Source organism: Carya illinoinensis, chromosome 14 (assembly GCF_018687715.1).
Source record: "Carya illinoinensis cultivar Pawnee chromosome 14, C.illinoinensisPawnee_v1, whole genome shotgun sequence".
Taxonomy (NCBI): domain Eukaryota; kingdom Viridiplantae; phylum Streptophyta; class Magnoliopsida; order Fagales; family Juglandaceae; genus Carya; species Carya illinoinensis.
The window spans coordinates 9,452,975-9,473,769 of NC_056765.1; the positions used below are offsets into that span (position 1 = coordinate 9,452,975).

General features: G+C 38.2%; 1 protein-coding gene across 1 annotated transcript; it reads left to right on the forward strand.

The window, feature by feature from the left end:
* Positions 1 to 1,749: 1,749 nt before the first annotated feature.
* LOC122293957 (sugar transport protein 8-like) lies at positions 1,750 to 5,889 on the forward strand. Its single transcript, XM_043102422.1, has 4 exons — positions 1,750 to 2,017; positions 2,159 to 2,478; positions 3,430 to 4,056; positions 5,232 to 5,889. Exons 1-4 carry the CDS (start codon positions 1,885 to 1,887, stop codon positions 5,691 to 5,693), a joined length of 1,542 nt encoding a protein of 513 aa, XP_042958356.1. The 5' UTR covers positions 1,750 to 1,884; the 3' UTR covers positions 5,694 to 5,889.
* The last annotated feature ends 14,906 nt before the right edge of the window (positions 5,890 to 20,795 follow it).

A 20,795-nucleotide genomic window follows, 5' to 3' on the forward strand; every position in this document is an offset into this window, starting at 1 on the left:
ATATGTAAGATTACATGTTTTGAAGATTGATTTTAAATATGAAGAAAAATTCATACATTGGATTATGTATTTTTTGATCAAATAATAATAAAATAATAAAGAGAGAGAAGAGAAAAAAGAAAAGAGAGAAAAAGAGAGAAAAGAGAGAGTTGGGAGGAGAGAGAAAAAATAATAAAATAATATTTGAAGAAGGAAAATGACATCTTCAAACATGAATAACGACTGTTTATAGTTATTTAAAATTATGAAGATAAATAAATCAATGTAGATGAAATTGTGGCAAGTTTATTCAAATTTGACTTCAAAAATAAAGATGAATAAACCATTACTAGTACTCTAAGTAATCAACAAAATTAGAGTGACACTGTAGCACTATCCTATTTTGAAAGAGTTGTACGAAGTCTTTACAATTAGACCGAGTACTTATCCATTTTACAAAAATATTTATTACAGATATAAAAAAATTATATAAAATAAATCTATAAATTAATATAATTTTATAAAATCTGTTAGATTATCTAATTTATAATAAAAGTAATTTTATAATCTGAAATATCATATCAAATTACATCAGTTTGTAAATTTATTTTTATATAATCCTTTTATAACTAAAATATTTATTTTTTATAAAACTGATAATCAAATATCAGCTTTCAACTTAAACTCTTCCTCCTTTTAACTTTATCTAAATCAGTTACAATTTGCAATATCCATCCATTTAATTTATGACCCAAAAATATTTATTCATGCAATTTGAATTTAAAAATGATATATAAAATCTTGCTTACGTGCCAAAATCTCCACCATTAATCCATTGGAAACAATTGTTTAGATTTAAGAAAATCTACCCATATTTTAAATAATTAAATTTGACTAATTATAAGTTGATGTAATATAAATTGTAAATAGATAACTTATTGTGAAATTCATTATAATTACAAGAAAAAATGTTAAATACAAATACTTTATTTTATAAGGCCGCTTCCCTGAATTGGGTGTATCAATAAATAAATTTGTAAATAGTAATATAATATAAAAACATTTAAATTTATTTATTCAAAAGAATCCAAATTAATTGTATGTATCAAATTTGAGCTGGCGTTTTTTAAGGCTTGAGCTGGCATCATGTTTGCTTATTAGTATTATTTTCTAAGGAAAAATAATAATTTTATTCGAAGTCCTCTACGCCATATATCTACATCTATATGATATAATTTGATTTATATTATAAAACTTAAATTTTAAAATTTATCTTTCAAATTAAATCTGTCATGTGGATAGTCTCACTGCTCAGGAAAAGAAATTACTTTGCATAATCAACACAAAACGACCGTCGACACGGCATATTTTAATGTTGTCAAATTGGAAATTGAACTCATTTTCAGCATCAAATTAAGTCCTAAATTTTTCGAAAAACTAATTTCCAGCCTTCTTCTTGTTTTTTTTTTTTTTTTTTTTTTTTGTTTGCCGGGATTTTCCTAATAATACGTAAATTCAAGCTAGCTTATCCAACAATCAACCCACAAAAGAAAAGCCTGTCAAATAACAAATCAAAATTAACTTCTTTTCCTTTATTTCCGAACAAAAATAGCTGATAATATCCAAAATTCAAGGAGTTGGGAGAGATTTTAGGGTTTGAACAGATTGTCATCAAGGATAAGATAGTTGAAACGATCAAACTTCCTCCTGTTTTAAAGATTACCCTTATCCCGTCGGGAGTAGATATATAAAAAGGACTCACCCACGTAGGGATAAGTACCACTTGCTTATATATAATTCATTACCTTCAGTTGTTCAGGCCACGTCCAAGGCCAAACTCTTCCTTGCTTTCCATCACACAACGTTGATCGATCAGCCTGGGAAAAGTAAGGCTAATCTGCAACCATGCCTGCAATCGTTATTTCAGAATCTGGAGGCGGACATGACTTCCCCGCCAAGCTTACAGGGCAGGTTGTCGTTTGTAGTGTTATCGCCGCCTTTGGAGGTCTTATGTTTGGCTACGATATTGGCATCTCCGGTACGTAATGCATGCATGATGTCATGAACGTTTGTAATTTGTCTGTCTGTCTGTCTTTTTTTATTTTTTTTATTTTTTAAATACGTTTTGACGTCGTGGCTGAGAAGTTTGGTTTAATGCTTTGTTTTTTCGTTGTTACAGGGGGAGTGACTTCAATGGATGATTTCTTGATTAAATTCTTTCCTGTTGTTTATGCAAAGAAGCATCGAGCCAAGGAAAACAACTACTGCAAGTACGATAATCAGTATCTCCAGCTCTTTACTTCTTCACTCTACCTTGCAGCCATCGTGGCTTCGTTTTTTGCATCCATGGCTTGCAAGAAGTTTGGCCGGAAACCAGCAATCCAAGCAGCCTCCGTTTTCTTTGTTGCCGGAGCCATTTTAAACACTGTTGCCAAAGATCTACTGATGTTGATCTTAGGCAGGTTGTTTCTTGGCTTTGGAGTTGGGTTTGGTAACCAGGTAACGATAACATCACGGGCATAATTATTTTTCTTTTATTATTTTTTTCTTTTTTTTTCTTTTTCCTCTCTCTTAGCGCTAAAAAGAGATAAGAGCATACAATCAAATAAGGTATTTTTATTGGCATGACCATAATAATTTATTAGTTAAGAATTGAATAGGAGGAGCCTAAATAGTAGAAAATCTTTCGCGCTCACTCAAGTCGATTTACAAGAAAAATAACTTTTTGTGTCGCAATTATTTGTTAGCGACGTATTTTTTTATTTCTTATAATAAATTTAGGTGAAATAAAAAATTATTTTTCTTATAAATATATATATAGTCGAGTGCGAGTCATAACATATACGGCCTCTATGTCATTAATTAGAGAATTTAATAAATTCAAATTTGGATTCGTATTTAATACCTATTACATATCAAATCACATGCTAATAATATGAAATGAATTCTTATTTAAATTAATATCTAACAGTACTTAGGTCTCTGTTGAATACTTGGAGGATTGAGCATAATAAAAAAATGGTTTAAGTTAATATATTTTATTGGATTTTAAAAAATTAGATAGAAAAGTTAAATAAAAATATTATAAAATTAATTTTTTTTGTGTCTTAATATTATATCTTAATATAGTAAAAAATAAATAATTATTTAATATTATTTTTAAAAAAATTTATAAAAATTGTATTAATTTTTGTGTTTGTAATGATTAAATAAAAAATAAAAAATTAAAAAATATTTTATATTTAGGCCGTGATGCTAGAAAAATAAATTACAAGAAGTTTTATTTAATGCGCGCCGACGGCCACGTGATAGTAGTTCAACCTGAACAGATGAGAATATATATGGCAGTCATGATCATGCACCCTCCTGTTATTTAATTGTTTTAATTTAGTTGAAATAATACAGTAGGTTTTTCAATCGCTGATTCTGATGTTTTCAATGCATGAACAGGCAGTACCGTTGTTTATATCAGAAATCGCTCCGGCCAAGTACAGGGGAGGCCTGAACATCTGCTTTCAGTTGCTTATCACGGTCGGCATTCTGTGCGCAAACATTATTAATTATTTCACATCAAACATACACCCATACGGCTGGAGAGTGTCGCTAGGGGGTGCTGCGGTGCCTGCCATAATTCTTCTCGTTGGATCCATCATCATCGTCGAGACGCCCACCAGCCTAATCGAGCGTGGGAAGGAAGACCAAGGCTTGAAAACTCTGAGGAAGATTAGGGGCGTGGAAGATGTAGAGAAAGAATTCAACGAACTCGTGCACGCCACTGAATTGGCCAAACAAGCCAAGCACGCCTACAGAAATCTCATGAAACGCAATAGCAGGCCTCAGCTCATTTGTGCTGCGCTTCTTCAGGTCTTCCAGCAGTTCACAGGAATCAACGTCATCATGTTTTATGCACCAGTACTGTTTCAGACCATGGGATTCAAGAGCGATGCATCGTTGTTATCTGCCGTCGTTACCGGTTTGGTTAACGTGTTATCCACATTGGTTGCAGTTTTCTCGGTTGACAAAATCGGGAGGAGGAAATTGCTCATCGAAGCTGCCGTTCAAATGCTTGTAGCCCAGGTAAAGAAAAAATTAGAAGCACAGAAACGTATATATAATTAATATTTTGAATATTTACTCATCGATCCATTCCTTCTTTTTTCTCGATTTGTTTCTCATTTTGTTTTGTGAAGAGTTTATTATTCATGGGGATGAGACATACTTTGAAATGGACCCATTGATGTGAGACACGTGTCTCACGTTTAATGGGTCCAATTTCAACTAGAACAAGACATATGAAGTCTTGCCCGAGACATAAGTAGTCCCTAGTGTTGAGGATATCATTCCTCAATCAACGACTTCCCATATATGTCAAAGTTGACTAACGTGATTGTAGGAGTTTTTTTTATGTATATATAGTTTCCTTTTCAATTGTACATTCATTGATTTGTATTAACTTTATACAATCTGTAAAACAATATAAAGCAATACAATTCACCACCTGAAAGTAAGGTGGATTTTCAAACCTTCTCATGACATCAAGAGCATACCTAGATTAACCTCCTTCAATCCCAATGGCATTCGATTCCACACCCAACCTCCTTCCCTTCACCACCATGATTTACATGGTCATTATTAAACTTTCATCATCCAACTACCTTCTATGAAAAAGCCAACTTTTTCCCCCTCTTGAGAGTCAAGACTTGCTAGGTCATGTTGATGGCACCCTTGTGCCGCCATCTCAATTTGAACTTGCCACCTCTCAAACACCAAACAACAAATACCTGGTGTGGAAAGTTACGGACCAGCATTTGCTCAGCTTTCTACTCTCCTCCCTCACCAAGGAAGCTATGGCTGAAGCTATAGGCCTCTCCACCTCTTGCGAGTTGTGGTTTGCCATGAAAAACACCTTCAGTCACCACTCGAAGGCACACAAACACTGCCTCAAAGATGATCTCCAGTTAATGAAACATGGAACCCGCCCTATTGCAGCGTATGCCCATGCCTTCAAGGCCCTTTGTGACCAACTCCATGCAATTGGTCAGCCTGTTGATGGCATCGATAAGGTGCACTGGTTTCTCCGTAACCTAGGGCCAGCTTTCTCGAGCTTTTCCACCGCTCAAATGGCCCAAACTCCCCTCCCCTCATTTGCGGACTTAGTCTCCAAAGCAGAGAGTTTTGAGCTCTTCCACCTTCTCATCTAGCATGTATGTTTTTACTTGTTACTAAATTGTGCATGTTTTGTGTTTTTGCAGTCTGTAATGGGAGCGATACTTGCTGTCTATTTGAAAGCTACAAATGAGATGCCAAGCAATTATGCAATATTCGTGGTGTTCTTGGTCTGTCTCTTCGTGTCCGGTTTTGCATGGTCTTGGGGTCCCTTGGGTTGGCTAATTCCTAGTGAAATCTTCCCACTCGAGACTCGAAGTGCTGGGTTCTTCTTTGCTGTCAGCACCAACATGCTTTTCACCTTCCTCATTGCTCAAGCATTCCTCACAATGCTGTGCCAAATGCGGTCTGGGATCTTCTTCTTCTTCGTGGCATGGATTGTTGTGATGGGTTCCTTTGCCATCTTCCTGCTACCTGAAACAAAGGGAGTTCCCATTGATGAGATGAATGAAAGAGTGTGGAAGAAGCATTGGTTCTGGAAGAGGTACTTCGATGACGATGACAGAGAGATGCAGGCTAAAGCAGATCAGGAAAAGCAACTGGCCTGATCAAGATTATTCTTTTAGCTCCCTTTAATTTGGTACAGACTTATAGTACGGACATCGTCCTTAGTTTGAGATGAGTTTTAAAATCACTTCATATTTTCTGCTAAATATTTGTGCTTGATGATCTGAAGCAAAATTCATAAATAGTAGACAATAATTTTATCCGAATTACTATTAAAAATGAAAAGTTTTTCTATTACTTGCGAAGAATAACATGCATGTCTATAATTTGATTTATAAGAAAAAATTAAATAGAAAATCTATTTATAAGCCATATTTTTTATACAACCACCATACCGGTGATGTAGAAGCTTCCACAAAAATAAACCTACAAACTGAAGTGATATTGTAAAGTTACTTTTATTGTAAGATAAATATAGAATAATGGCGCTAGAGTAAAGTGCACACGGGTCGCACAATCCTTTGAAAAAGAGTCATGAGATCCACTATTATAAAATTAGTTTTTGTTTTTTCTGTCAACTTCATATTTACTTACTTTTTAAAAATAGATTGCGCTGTACTTGCGCACTCCACATGCAATTACAAATATTATTTCTCTTTAAAAAATAATTGGTGTTTTGATTTTTTTTAAAATTATAATGGGTTGTATTATAAATGCTGCGTTAACATAAGTGTAAAGAAAGTTTACTAGGAAGAATAATTCTATTTGCAATCCCAATTCGGGACTACATATGTAGACCTCACTTAAATGAAACGAATGCGTATTGCTTTGGTAGAAACAAGACCCCTCCTGCGTTTTCTCCTCAAGGAAGAAGTAAGAACAAACTTCATGGCTCTCTAAGCCCAAAGTCCCTTCGTGCATTTGTCGTCGCCCTTTAGCCATTCCTCCTCCTTTCAAAATGACTAAATCTGCCCAGAACTCCTTTCAGACCCGTCGTCCCCTTCCCCTCCTCAGAATCGTCGTCCATCCCCTTACCCTTCCCCTGTCGTCGTCGTTGTCACCTTAGTCATGGAGGAGTCACATTCGTCAACTAGAGCAAAAATAATAAGGCATGAGCTTGATTTAGTGTATAAATTGAGTCTGCTATTGCCTAAGCATCACATTATTTATGTTGCTGAATCGAATAATCTTGTGATTTCCATGGGCTATTTAAAAACTAAGTCTACCATAGCCTGAGCTTGATTGGTTTAGAAATGGTGCATTATTCCTGTGGGCTATTTTCATCTGAAATGTTAATAGAAGAAAGAAATAATCTTGTGATTTCCATGCATCTCCTACTTATTTTTCATGTTCAGATTTGTTGAGGTTGAGTTTGGGATGGGCTCGAAGTTGGATTTTTGGTTACTTTTTAAGCTCTTATGCAGTTTTAATAATTTGTATAGTATTTGGAATTTTCACTTTACATAGTGGTTGCTGCAGTAAGTGATGGGATTTTTGAATGTGATTCTGTGGAGGCATGTGTTGGCACTTAAGAATTTCACTTTTTGGCAATTAGTTCAGATGGCAAGTTTCTCATTAAGGTAAAATTGCCGCATAAAGGGTCTCTTGCTTAAATGGTTACTAACTACAAAGGTGCCAACATTTATGTATTTAATTTGATGCTAACCCAATACTTGGCCAATGTATATATGAGTTGCAGTATTATGAGAAGATCAGAAAGCCTACTTTAGATTTTGGCAGGGTGCTCATGACGCAGAGATGCTCTCATTGAGCTTTAGCCTCTCAAGCAAAATTTTTTTGGTCGATGCTATTGATTTATTTTGCGTTATTCTTCGAATTGGTGTATAAAATGCTAGTTTTTGTGACTTCTTTCTGAAAGCACTGCACTGGAAGGCTGAATTTTGACTTATAAAAATAGGGGCTAGTAAATCATTTTTCCTTAGAGTAAGCCATCCCTTTGAAATGGATGGAAGGCAGATTATTGTGGTTATTGTCTACATTTGAATACATAAAGAACATAAATATATCAAAATCACATTATTTAAATCTTCCCACAATTTTGCTCTGTCGCTTGCTAGTGGCCTTTTTGGTTTGCAACTTCTCTATTATAGATTGTTTCCTCTTTGATGGGGGATTCCCTTTGCCTCTAACAATGCAAGGACTCAGTACTTTCTTCGAACTTCTAATTTCGGCATCAATGGCTAGGGGTATTGATTTAGTGTAAATCAAATTCATTGCTCCCAACAGTATTGACTGTCCATGGTGGTTAACACCAACAAACGGGATGAATGACATGCCATATCTGTTTGTGTGATATCCCGTATTTACGTATATTTTTATTAAATGATTATTTAAATTATTATAGTTAGTGGTTCTCTTATTTCAATTAAACGTATTTTTTGTTATATTATTTTATAATTTTTAAGTTGTAAGATTTAAATAATGTGCTTTTTTTATATTAATAATTATTTCGTATTTAAATTACTCTCTAGCTTGAATTATTTTATTATTCGGCTTTAATTATTTTATTTTATTAATATTGAGTTGTAATGCTTTTATTTATTTTATTATGCTCTTTATTTTAAATTAGTCTATTTTTTATTTTTATTATTTTATTTTACAAATTCGTTGCTTTTAAATTATTTTATTTAACTCGTCATTTTAAAATTTATTTTCGTTGGATTAGTTTTGAAACTATGAGTTGAAACAGCTGGATTTCATTTCTCTCCATTCATTTCTCTCCATTCATTTTTCTTTTTCTTCTTTCTTTTTTCTTCCTTTTTCCTCCCTTGCCTCCCAACGAGTGTGCAACCTCCCTTTCTTCCCTCTTATGCGTATCTCTCTCACTACCATCGACACCACCATGCGCCACCGCCCAGCGTCACCGCCAGGCCCACAACCTTTCCCACCCTTCGGTGAGCTCAACCAACCCAACCACCACCCCACACCCAACCCTTCTCTCTCCTAGCTGTGTAGAGCTCGAATGGGCTATAAATTCAATGCGTCGCCATTTGCCACCCAATGGCGCCACCACCACCACCACAGCTTCCCCTCCCACTGACCAACATCATCCGCCAATCTCAACTCCTAACTTGTAGGCGTTTGCTCCCATGAAGCTGCATTGTTCTTGAGCTCGCGCTCCACTGTCGCACCACCATTGGCTACCACCTCTTCACCACTTCACCATCGGCCTCCCAACTACCTAACCCACCCTTCCTCAATCCTGATCTGCCACCCTTGAAACCCCTTGAGCTACATTTCTGATTTATATTTTTTGGCCTCCAACCACCACCCACGGCCAACCACCACCACCATTAACTTCACTGACACCCCCTAAGCCTTTCCCTAGCCATCCCAAGTTTTCATTTGTTCCTATTCAAAAGTTGAGTTTTTAAGACCCATTGCCGTTGCTTGGAAAACTCAGATCCACTGCTGCTCTGCCATTTTTGGCGTGACCTTTGATCTTCCAGAGTGTCTTTCATCATTGTAAGTATTTTCCAAATAACCTTTGAGATTTAAATATATTTTGCATTAACACATATTCAATGAATTGGTTGGTTGTGACGGACTGAGTCTGAGGAGTCGGGGGTCAGTTGAAATGGAGAACGCAGTTGCTTGTGTGATTGGTTGAGGTTGGGATTTGTTGGTTGTTGGATATTTGTATCTTGTCATACAAATATTCATGTTTGTAAAGAAAAATTGAGTTTTCGCATAATTGCATGCATGTTCATGTGTTGGAAATGAAAATTGGTTTTCATATGTACATGGATTTTCGGGTAGATGTGTATCACAACCCCAAGCCAAGATGAGACATTATCTCGGTGGAGCTCATTGGTCACTTTGGAGTGGAATATATTGAGTGGCGTCTCATGGGTTATCGCTAGGCGACAACAAACTTGAACGATACGGTAACGCTGTCGTGCCGACTCAATGACCCCTCTACTTGCGGGGGCTAGAGAATACCTGGTCATGGTACGTGCTGGACATAGAACTGGGTATCACTCGTTATGAAATCACATGCGTGGTCGTTACATGTAATGTAGTGATGAGAGCTAGAGTGTACGAATGATCCCTAGGGGAGATCATGATGTATACAGTAAAATTGGATATTTGGGCCATTTTCTCAAAAAATAGCGAGTTTTGATAAATCAGATTTATGTGGACCATTTTCTGAAAAAATTGTAGATTTTCTATGTGAGCCATTTTCTGAAAAAATAGATAGCTTTGGTTAAAGGATATGTGGACCATTTTCTAGAAAAATAATGGAATTTATGTTGGGTCATTTTCTGAAAAAATGGAAAATATTTTAATGGAAGTGTTTTGGCCCAAAATGAGATTTTGGCATGCGAGGAAAAATATTCATTTTCGGGAAAATTGATTTTTGGGCTTTGTGCATTTGTCATCATGTGCATGCATATTGTTGTTGCATGAATGTATTTTTATCTTGTGGGCTATTTAGATTATTACTTACCTGCAGTATTGTCTCTTGGTACCATAGATTTTGATGCAGATGTCGCGGAAGCTGAGCCTGAGGAGGTGGCTCCGCCAGAGGAATGATTTGGTGCCACTTGCTTTTATATTAGAATTTGTTTCTTGCTTTTGGATCTTGTATTGTGGTTTTATTATGTTTTTACTGGACAACTGTAATATTTTTGAAACGTTTGTATTTAAATAAATTTGCATTTAACAATTCTGGTACTTAGTTGATTGACTTTAACTAATCTGTTGCGTCTTTTTTTTACACGTGTTGCATGTGCACACACTTAACACTTGTCGTTGGGGTGTGTGACCCATGTTGTCATCATCCCGACATCTCAATTTCTATGTGTCCATACATAAGAGTTGAGGTCGTCACAGATGATATCAGAGCAGTTCAGCTCTGGGTAAAACCATATGTCCTATAGGTGAAGTACCAAAAAATTTTAAAGTTGCAATTTGAAATTATTTAATTTGAAGTATGTTATTTTTATTGGTTTTATTTATTTTGTTGTATATTACTTTGTTTGTTTATTTATTTTTATTGTAAGTTATTTTATTTTATTTGTTTTATTTATTTTATTGTGTACTATTTCATTTGTTTTATTTATTTTATTGTATGTTATTTTATCTATGAAATTTATTTTATTCTATTCTATTTTGGTTGTTTTGTCTAGAGTTGAAAAGTGGGTTAAGGGTTACACGATGACAAGAAGATGGTACGACCGAGAATGTCGTTGTTAGGTGTGAATATTTAGTGTAGTAGGTTTGAATTTTTATCAACTTTGTTTAGTTTATAATATCGAGGTTCGTAAGGAACAACATGGTCTAGGCGAACTCTTGAGAGTAGGAAATGAAGTCATGCTGAGGTGGGGAATAGCTTTGAATTATTTAGGATACTTGAGGTCATAGATTACTTAGAGTTTATGAAATGAGTTTATAGAATGGGCGGGTGTAAGTTCAACGAACTTCAAGGATAAATTTATGATAAGTTCATCAAAGGATTGAGGCCCTATAGATTTTATGAAACAAGTTTATGGGATTTAAGGTGGTAGGTTCAACAAGCATTTGAGGGATTAATTAAATTAGAAGTTTTAGATTTTGCCGACTCGTGTAAGTAATTTAATAACATTTGGAACTTTAGAATCTACAAGCTTATAGGGTGAATGTTTTAGATTTAAGGTCATTGATCTTGAGGATTTCGGGAAATGAACCTTATATAGTTTAGGGTTTTAAAACTGCAGACTTGAAGGATTGATTTGTAATAAGATTTGGGTTTTTAGTTCTGCAGACTTAGTATGCTAGCTTAATCTGTTCTGGAGGTTGAGTTGTTTGTAACCATTAAAATATGATTGATCAGAGTTGAGTTACTGATATGGTAATTTTTCAGGAGAGTGTTTCTTCGGGGATTGAAGGTAATGATCTAGTTCGTGTATTTCTCTAAGGACTGAAGATATCGATCTAGTTCATCAAATGATTATTGTTAACTCGAGGTTGTAGTAGCAGATTTTAGGAAATGATTTTTATCGATTCAGAAGATGTAGGTCCATCAGGGTGTTGGAAACAGTAGATTATGTGTTGGTATTAAATGTGATTGAATTTGAGGCTATATGTTCCGCGGACTTTTGGGAATGGATTATTAGTAGGTTTAAGGTCATTCTTGGTACAAAAATTTAAGCAATAGCTAGTTGCTGATTTAAGGATATAAGTTGAGTAGATTAGGAATGATTCTTGTTGATTTGAGGATATAAGTCTAGATGATGGAAATGGTAGTAATGGATCACTTGTACGTTTGAATGATTATTAGTTTTGGTTAAGAGTGCATGAGATCGATGCGTAGTAATGGTGAGTGTGTATGGATTTTAGAGAGTACAGGTCCTAGTCTTATTTTTGGCTTGGAAGAAGTGGCTTTGGTAGGTGTTGAAGAGGAATCGAGACGATAGTATTAAATTCAAGAGATCTTAATAGTCATGAGTTTTTGGTGAGTTGATAGGAGTGTGCAGTCGAAGTGAGTTATCCAATGGATTGATAGTTGGCAATAATTGTTGTGATTACCTTCAAGAATTAATTGTGACTTGAGGTCACATAAGAATTTAAATTTTTGAGGCTATACTTTCCTTTGGAGATTGAGCGTCCAGTTGGGAGAATTATGGACATTGTTATTTAACTTGAAGAGAGATTGTTGGGTCACCATGTATGGTGTATGATAAGACTTGGAAGTCGAAGCTTAGGTATCAACGATGGATAACATAACCAGACCTATAAGGTAATAAAGCATTAGAATCCAAGAGTGTTGTGCAATAGTTTTGATGGATTAGAGATTGGAATAGCATGGCTTGCTTTAAGGTTTAATCGCGATATGCTATTGAGGAACTAGTCGTCCTAATACCAGAGCTTATGAGAGTAGAAGCAGGTGGGAGAGTTACCAAGAAAATTTCAATAATGTTTTGGTAAATTTAAATGCTGGTTGGCATTGAGTTTAGTCATCTCCAAATTAGATGGTATTCATAATTGAGTTGATGAGCATTTAAGTATAGGTTGTCGGGTAGAAGTTTATAGGGCGCTTATTGGTTGGCCAGGATGGATTCAAGTTTTTTAGGGTTGTTCTTTGTCTTAGATGAGGCATGTGTAATTTCTGAGATGATGTTACTTGTTTTCAATTTGGGATGTTGAGATGGATTGGTTTTGGTTTCTGTCAATGATCATGGAGATTTTATGGAATTTTGATTCTTATTAAGGTAGCGGAGGCTAATTGAGGAATATGAGTGATATTTTGTGGTTTTTGGAGGTATATTATTTTCTATCAAAATATGACAAAAGGTTTTCTTGTTAGTAGGTGTCGATTGAGCTTGTTCTTAATGGTGTTAATTTATAAAAACATAGTCTTTATGCATTTTGGTGAATTATCAAGGTACGCAGTAGGAGCGTGATATTTTGTGTTATAATTAGGAGTTCAAATTTTGTGCTAATTTTAAGGAATTAGTAGTGACTTAAAGTTTTATTGGGAGATTAATCATTTGGGTGTGCTAATTTTGTTTATTGAGGGTTAACTTGGGAAGTGGCTTTTAGGTTACAAAAGGTGGAATACAATGAGTGTTTGGAAGATAAGAGGTTAGCACAGTCTATTGTAGGAAGATAAGAATTATTGAAATTTACCAGATGTTGTATTAAGGTTCTTGTGGGAATGGAGGTTTTGGATTACATAGCTACCCTAAGAGTACTAGGTGTGATGTACCACTAGGAGACTAGTGCAAGTATGATGGAATCGCCTATAAGAGTGGATTTGGGAGAGCATCACTCATGCTTGTTTCGGAATAGTTTAGTATATGTTTTCTCAAGTGCATTTCGAGTTGTATCTTGTATCTTGCTTGACACTGATGTTTGACTTCAAAAATTTTGAGTACGAAATTCATTTTAAGGGGGGAGGATGTGATACCCTATATTTACGGGGTATTTTTATTAAATGATTATTTAAATTATTATAATTAGTGGTTCTTTTATTTTAAATTAAAAGTATTTATCTTTGTATTGTTTTATGATTTTTAAGTTGTGAGATTTAAATAATATGTTTTCTTGATATTAATAATTATTTCACATTTAAATCACTCTCTAGCTTGAATTATTTTATTGTTAGGCTTTAATTATTTTATTTTATTAATATTAAGTTATAGTGTTTTTATTTGACTTTTATTTATTTTATTGTGCTCTTTACTTTAAATTAGTCAATTGTTGGATTTTATTTTACTAAATCGCTGCGTTTAAATTATTTTATTTAACTCGTCGTTTTAAAATTTATTTTCATTATATCATTTTTGAGATACTGAGTTGAAAAAATTGAATCTCATTTCTTTCCCTTCATTTTTCTTTTTTCTCTTTTTCTTTTTTCCTTTTCCTTTTTCCCTTTTTCTCTTTTTCTTCTTCTTTCTTTTTACTTCCTTTTTCCTCCCCTACCTCCCAGCCTGTGTGTGATCTCCCTCTCTTCCCTCCCGCATGTCTCTCTCTCATTACCATCGGTGCTGCCGTGCGCCACCACTCGATGTCATCGCCTAGCCCATGACCTTCCCCACCCTTTTGGCAAGCTCAACCAACCCGGCCACCACCCCTACACCCCACCCTTCTGTCACCACCTAGGGTTTTTTAGAGAATTTGCTAACCTTCTAGAAGCCTCCAAGTCTTTTGTAATCTTGTGGAATTGTGTAGAGTCATCTAGAAGGGGCGATATAGACAATTTAGAGTAGTGTTCTAGAAAGGGCGTTATAGACAATTCTAGAGTAGGAGTCTAGAAAGTTCTTTACCCTTGGATTGATGACAAGTGTCACAATCCTAACCATTCTTTGTACCAAGAGTTCCCTATAAATAGAGGGGCTCTCATTTGTGTAAATCACCAAGCAATAAGAGAAACAAGTTCTCTAGAGCATCTCTCTCTATCTTCTCTCTCTAGTTTGTTCTCTATTGTCTTGAGTCCTTTAGAAGGCTTACTTAGGAGCTTTGTGGGAGAGAAAGCCTCCTAAGGCCGCACGGGTCGAGTGAAGAAATTCTAAGTCCGTGACAGTTGGTATCAGAGCCAACCAAGTTAGGATGGCGAATCCAAGTGAGATCACCATGGAGGTCCAGGAGACAAGAAAGAGCAAGAGGTCGAAGGACTCAAGCTCATCTATGGAGTCTCGTCTCGATGGGATCGAGAGGGCCATGGCCAAGATATTGGCCAAGATCGAGGAATGGGATCAGTCTCACAGGGAGGTGAGCACCCTCGACAACACAGTGACGAGGATGGAGGTGGCAGTAGCAGATGTCAGGGACCGGCTTGACATCGTGGAGCAAGGTATGGAGGAGCTAGGATTGGAAGGACAATCCGAGTCACTCAAGGAGTCTATTCTAAGCACCATCCAACCTACCATCGAAGCACAACGTGTTGAGAACGTTGCTTTCCAAGACCGGGTCTTGGGGGAGCTAACGAAACTCCAGGGGCAAATGGAGGAATACCGCGTCGGTCTAGAGGAGACCAAGGCGGATTGGGCTATATGCAAGCGTGCAGTGGCCAATGGGGGCGTCGTCGGAGCTGGGATGATGGCGACACCAAGGGTGGATACCCCCAAACCAAAAGAGTTCGATGGCAAGCGGGATGCCAAAGAACTTGACAACTATATGTGGCACATGGAGCGCTACTTTGAAGCTTTGAACATGCAAGACGAGCGTGTCAAGGTACGTACTGCTTCCCTCTATCTTACTAATCTTGCTGGTACTTGGTGGCGTCGTAAGCATAGTGAGATAGAGAAGGGTACTTGCTCCATTGATTCTTGGGAAGAGTTCAAGCGTGAACTCAAGAGGCAATTCTATCCCGAGAATGTGGCAATTCATGCGCGGAAGAGAATGAAGGAGTTGAAGCACACTTCTTCTATCCGCAACTATGTTGAGGAATTTTCTGCCCTCATGCTTCAAATTACAAACATGAGTGAAGAAGATCTCCTCTTCAACTTCATCGATGGTCTCAAATCTTGGGTGGCTCAAGAACTCAAGCGTCGTGGAGTCAACGACATCTCCACCGCCCTGACCGTGGCAGAGACCTTAGAAGAATTTGAGTACCATAAGAGTGACAACTCTTCAAAACCCAAGTCTTCGAAGGACAATCACACTAAGGGTGGGGGAGCGACGGGGTTCAAGCCGCCACAATACAAAGACCGTGGAGACAAGCCTTCAACATCAAAGGAGGGCAAGAAGGACTACTCTAAGGACAAGAAGCCAAAGGATGCTTGTTTCCTTTGTAACGGACCACATTGGGCTAGAGATTGTCCCAAGAGGAAGGCCCTCAACGCTATGTTGGAGGAAAAGGAAGTTCAAGAGAAGTCGCACCTGGGGTGTCTACAACTTCTCAACTCTCTGAAGGCAAGCACGAAGCCAACCACCAAGGATGGATCCTTGATGTTTGTAGAGGTGCTAGTCAATGGGAAGAAGAGTCACGCCATGGTCGACTCAGGAGCTTCTCATAACTTCATTAAGAAGGAAGAGGCCACACGGCTAGGGATTCCTCTTAAGAAGGGTCAAGGGTGGCTGAAGACTGTGAATTCTGAAGCCAAACCCCTCGATGGCGTAGCTCACGGGGTGGAGCTACAACTTGGCACTTGGAAAGGAACGGTGGATTTCTCGGTCGCTCCTATGGATGATTTTGACATCGTGTTGGGGATGGAATTCTTGAGACAGTTCAATGTAGTGTCTCTTCCCCACTATAACTCGGTTTGCATCTTGGAAGGGGGTCCGTGCATGATACCCACCGTGTCCAAGCCAAACACCACCCAACTTCTATCCGCCATGCAATTCAAGAAAGGATGGAAGAAGGGAGAGGTGTCTTACTTGGCCTCCATGGAGGAGGATGAAGTGAAGAGTTCCTCCCCTCCACTCAAGGAGATCCAAAGGGTCCTCAGGGACTATGAGGACGTCATGCCTCCCGAGTTGCCCAAGCAACTACCACCTAGGAGAGAGGTGGATCATCAGATCGAGATGGAACCCGGCGCCAAACCACCCGCCAAAGCCCCTTATCGCATGTCGCCTCCAGAGCTTGAAGAACTAAGGAGGCAACTAAATGAGCTACTTGATGCCGGATTCATCCAACCCTCCAAGGCACCATACGGGGCACCTGTGTTGTTCCAAAGGAAACATGATGGGTCGTTGCGGCTGTGCATCGACTACCGAGCTCTAAACAAGGTAACCATCAAAAACAAGTACCCTATTCCTTTGATTGCTGATTTATTTGATCAACTAGGCCATGCAAAGTACTTCTCCAAGCTTGATCTAAGATCGGGATATTATCAAGTAAGGATTGCGGAAGGAGACGAAGCTAAAACAACTTGTGTAACTCGCTATGGGGCATACGAGTTCCTGGTGATGCCATTTGGCCTCACAAATGCTCCAGCTACCTTCTGCACGCTCATGAACAAGATTTTTCATCCCTATCTTGATCAGTTTGTGGTAGTCTATCTAGATGATATTGTCATCTATAGTTCTACCCTTGAAGAACATGTGGAGCATCTAAGGGTTGTTTTCCGTATCTTAAGGGAAAACCAACTCTATGTCAAGAAGGAGAAGTGCTCATTCGCTCTAAACGAAGTCCATTTCCTTGGCCACAAAATCCAAGGGGGAAAACTCAGCATGGAGGAGGGAAAAATTGAGGCAATCAAGAAGTGGGAGCCTCCCACTAAGGTTACCGAGCTCCGATCCTTCCTTGGGCTTGTCAACTATTATAGAAGATTTATAAAGGGATACTCCACAAGAGCATCCCCCCTCACTGACTTGCTCAAGAAGAACAGGGCCTGGGAGTGGTCATCAAAGTGTCAGGAAGCCTTTGATGATTTAAGGACAGCCATCACGGAAGAACCGGTCATGGCCCTACCAGATTGTACCAAGCCCTTTGAGGTACAATCCGATGCATCAGACTTTGCCATAGGGGGAGTTCTCATGCAAGAGGGACATCCCATTGCATATGAGAGTCGCAAACTCAATGAAACTGAGAGGCGATACACTGTGCAAGAAAAGGAGATGACAGCTATCATCCACTGCCTCAGAGTTTGGCGACACTATCTGCTTGGCTCCCATTTTGTGGTCAAGACAGACAACATTGCCACTAGTTACTTCCAGAGTCAGAAGAAACTAAGTCCAAAACAAGCTAGGTGGCAAGACTTCTTGGCAGAATTTGACTTTGTCTTGGAGTACAAACCCGGCAAGGCCAACCTCGTTGCAGATGCATTAAGTAGAAAGGGTGAGCTTTCTGCGATCACTCTAGCTCAAGGGGAGCTACTTGACATGATCCGTGAAGGCATGGAGCATGATCCCTTAGCCAAGAACTTGGTGAACATGGCTAAGGAGGGGAAAACCAAGAGGTTCTGGGTAGAGGACGGTCTTCTCTACACCATCAGGCGGCGAATCTATGTTCCAAAGTGGGGAAGCCTACGGAGGAACCTTATCAAGGAATGCCATGATTCCTTGTGGGCTGGACACCCGGGCCAACGACGTACTAGAGCTTTGCTGGAAGCTTCATACTATTGGCCTCAACTGAGAGATGAGGTGGAACTCTACGTGAAGACTTGTCTTGTGTGTCAACAAGACAAGGTGGAGAATCAGAGTCCCGCAGGATTGCTAGAACCACTACCCATTCCTTTACATCCATGGGAGAGTGTGAGCATGGATTTCATAGTGGCTCTACCTAAATCCGAGGGGTGCGGTACCCTCATTGTGGTGGTAGATCGATTCTCCAAGTATGCCACCTTCATAGCGGCCCCTAAAGATTGCTCAGCGGAAGAAACTGCAAAATTATTCTTCAAGCATGTGGTTAAGTATTGGGGCTTGCCACGGAGCATTATTAGTGATCGAGACCCTCGCTTCACAGGAAAGTTCTGGTCAGGACTATTCAAGCTTATGGGGTCTGCCCTACATTTCTCTACCAGCTTCCACCCTCAGACGGATGGGCAAACTGAGAGGGTGAATGCCTTGTTAGAGTTATACTTGAGGCACTTTGTAAGTGCCAACCAATCCGATTGGGCCAAGCTATTGGATGTCGCTCAATTCTCCTACAATTTACAAAGGAGCGAGTCCACAAACAAGAGCCCATTTGAGATTGTAATGGGACAGCAGCCACTTACTCCCCAGTCATTGGAGACAAGCTACGCGGGAAATTGTCTGACAGCCTTCAAGGTTGCTAAGTCTTGGAACGAGCAATTGGATGTGACCCGTTCCTACTTAGACAAAGCCACCAAGAAGATGAAGAAGTGAGCTGATCAGAAGAGGAGGCACGCAGAGTATCGTATAGGCGACTTGGTGTTAGTAAAGATCTTGTCGAGCCAACACAAGTTCACAAGAAAGCTACACAAGGAGCTTGTACGACGTTACGAGGGACCATTCCCAATCATCAAGAAAGTAGGGAAGGTCTCCTACAAGCTGGACTTACCCTCCAAGTTCAAACTTCATCCAGTCTTCCATGTCAGCTGCTTGAAGCCTTACCATGGTGATGAAGAGGAGCCAACACGAGGAGAGTCCAAGCGTGCACCATTGGGCATAACTACCACTTTCGACAAAGAAGTAGAAGAAGTCTTGGCGGACCGTGTCATCAGGCGAAAAAGTCATATGCCACGTCAAGAATATTTGATCAAGTGGAAGGGATTACCCGAGAGCGAGACAACTTGGGAACCAAAGGAGTCATTGTGGCAGTTTGAAGATCACATCCGAAGGTTCCATGAAGACACCGCGTCGAGGACGTCGCGAAGCTTGGTGGGGGAGAATGTCACCACCTAGGGTTTTTTAGAGAATTTGCTAACCTTCTAGAAGCCTCCAAGTCTTTTGTAATCTTGTGGAATTGTGTAGAGTCATCTAGAAGGGGCGATATAGACAATTTAGAGTAGTGTTCTAGAAAGGGCGTTATAGACAATTCTAGAGTAGGAGTCTAGAAAGTTCTTTACCCTTGGATTGATGACAAGTGTCACAATCCTAACCATTCTTTGTACCAAGAGTTCCCTATAAATAGAGGGGCTCTCATTTGTGTAAATCACCAAGCAATAAGAGAAACAAGTTATCTAGAGCATCTCTCTCTATCTTCTCTCTCTAGTTTGTTCTCTATTGTCTTGAGTCCTTTAGAAGGCTTACTTAGGAGCTTTGTGGGAGAGAAAGCCTCCTAAGGCCGCACGGGTCGAGTGAAGAAATTCTAAGTCCGTGACACTTCTCTCTCCTAGCCGTGTAGAGCCCGAATGAGCTATAAATTCATTGCGCCGTCATGCACCATCCAATGGCGCCACCACCACCACCACAGCATCCCCTTTCACCGGCCAACATCCTCCACCAATCTCAGCCCCTAACTCACCAGCATTTGCTCCCACAAAGCTCACAAAGTCGTAAAAAATCTGAGTAATTATTAAAATATATATAATTTTATTAAAAAATATATATAATTATTAAAAAATATATAATTTTGATATCCTTAATTATTAAAAAATATATAATTTTATTAATAATTACTTTATTAATTATTAAAATAAAATATTAAGCTGTAATATTGAGCAAACTGGTAGCAATTTCGAAAAAAAATCATAGCAAAGAGGCTTTTTTGGTCAATGGCCACCAGTTGACCAGGTCAATGGAAATCAGTAGTCTGACATTTTGTTTTTATTTGTTTGTTTTTCAGGAGATTACTCTACCAGGTCACTACCCCCATTGACGGGCAAATGTTGTCATTGTACGAATTAGCTGAAAGACCCACGACGTTTAGGTCAAGGTCTACCAACCCAATAATTGATATAAAATAATAATAGGTGACTGCCATAGCCGGTGTAATTTTTAATATTTAAAAAATACGAATTTATTAAATAATACTTTCTTAATTGTTAAATTAAAAAAATAAGAAAAAATGGTAGCTTTTATCTAAGGGTATCGGGATACAACATTTTCCACAATAATAAAGCTATGTTTGATTAAGTGTAGTAATCTCATATTACTTCATTACTATTACTTATTATTTGTAAATGTTATGAAATCATTGAAAAGAAAGAGCCATAACGTGTTATAAAACTTTCAAAATGAGAGAGAAAGAGATAGAGCTCATAGAGGTTATGAAACTTATGAATTCCTTAAAAGATTCAACGATATATATAGGAGTACAAAGGAGACTATACTTTTGACGACTAGTACTATACATTTAACAGCTAGCTCATTATGCTAATACTATGTACTATGCATTTGACGACTAGCAC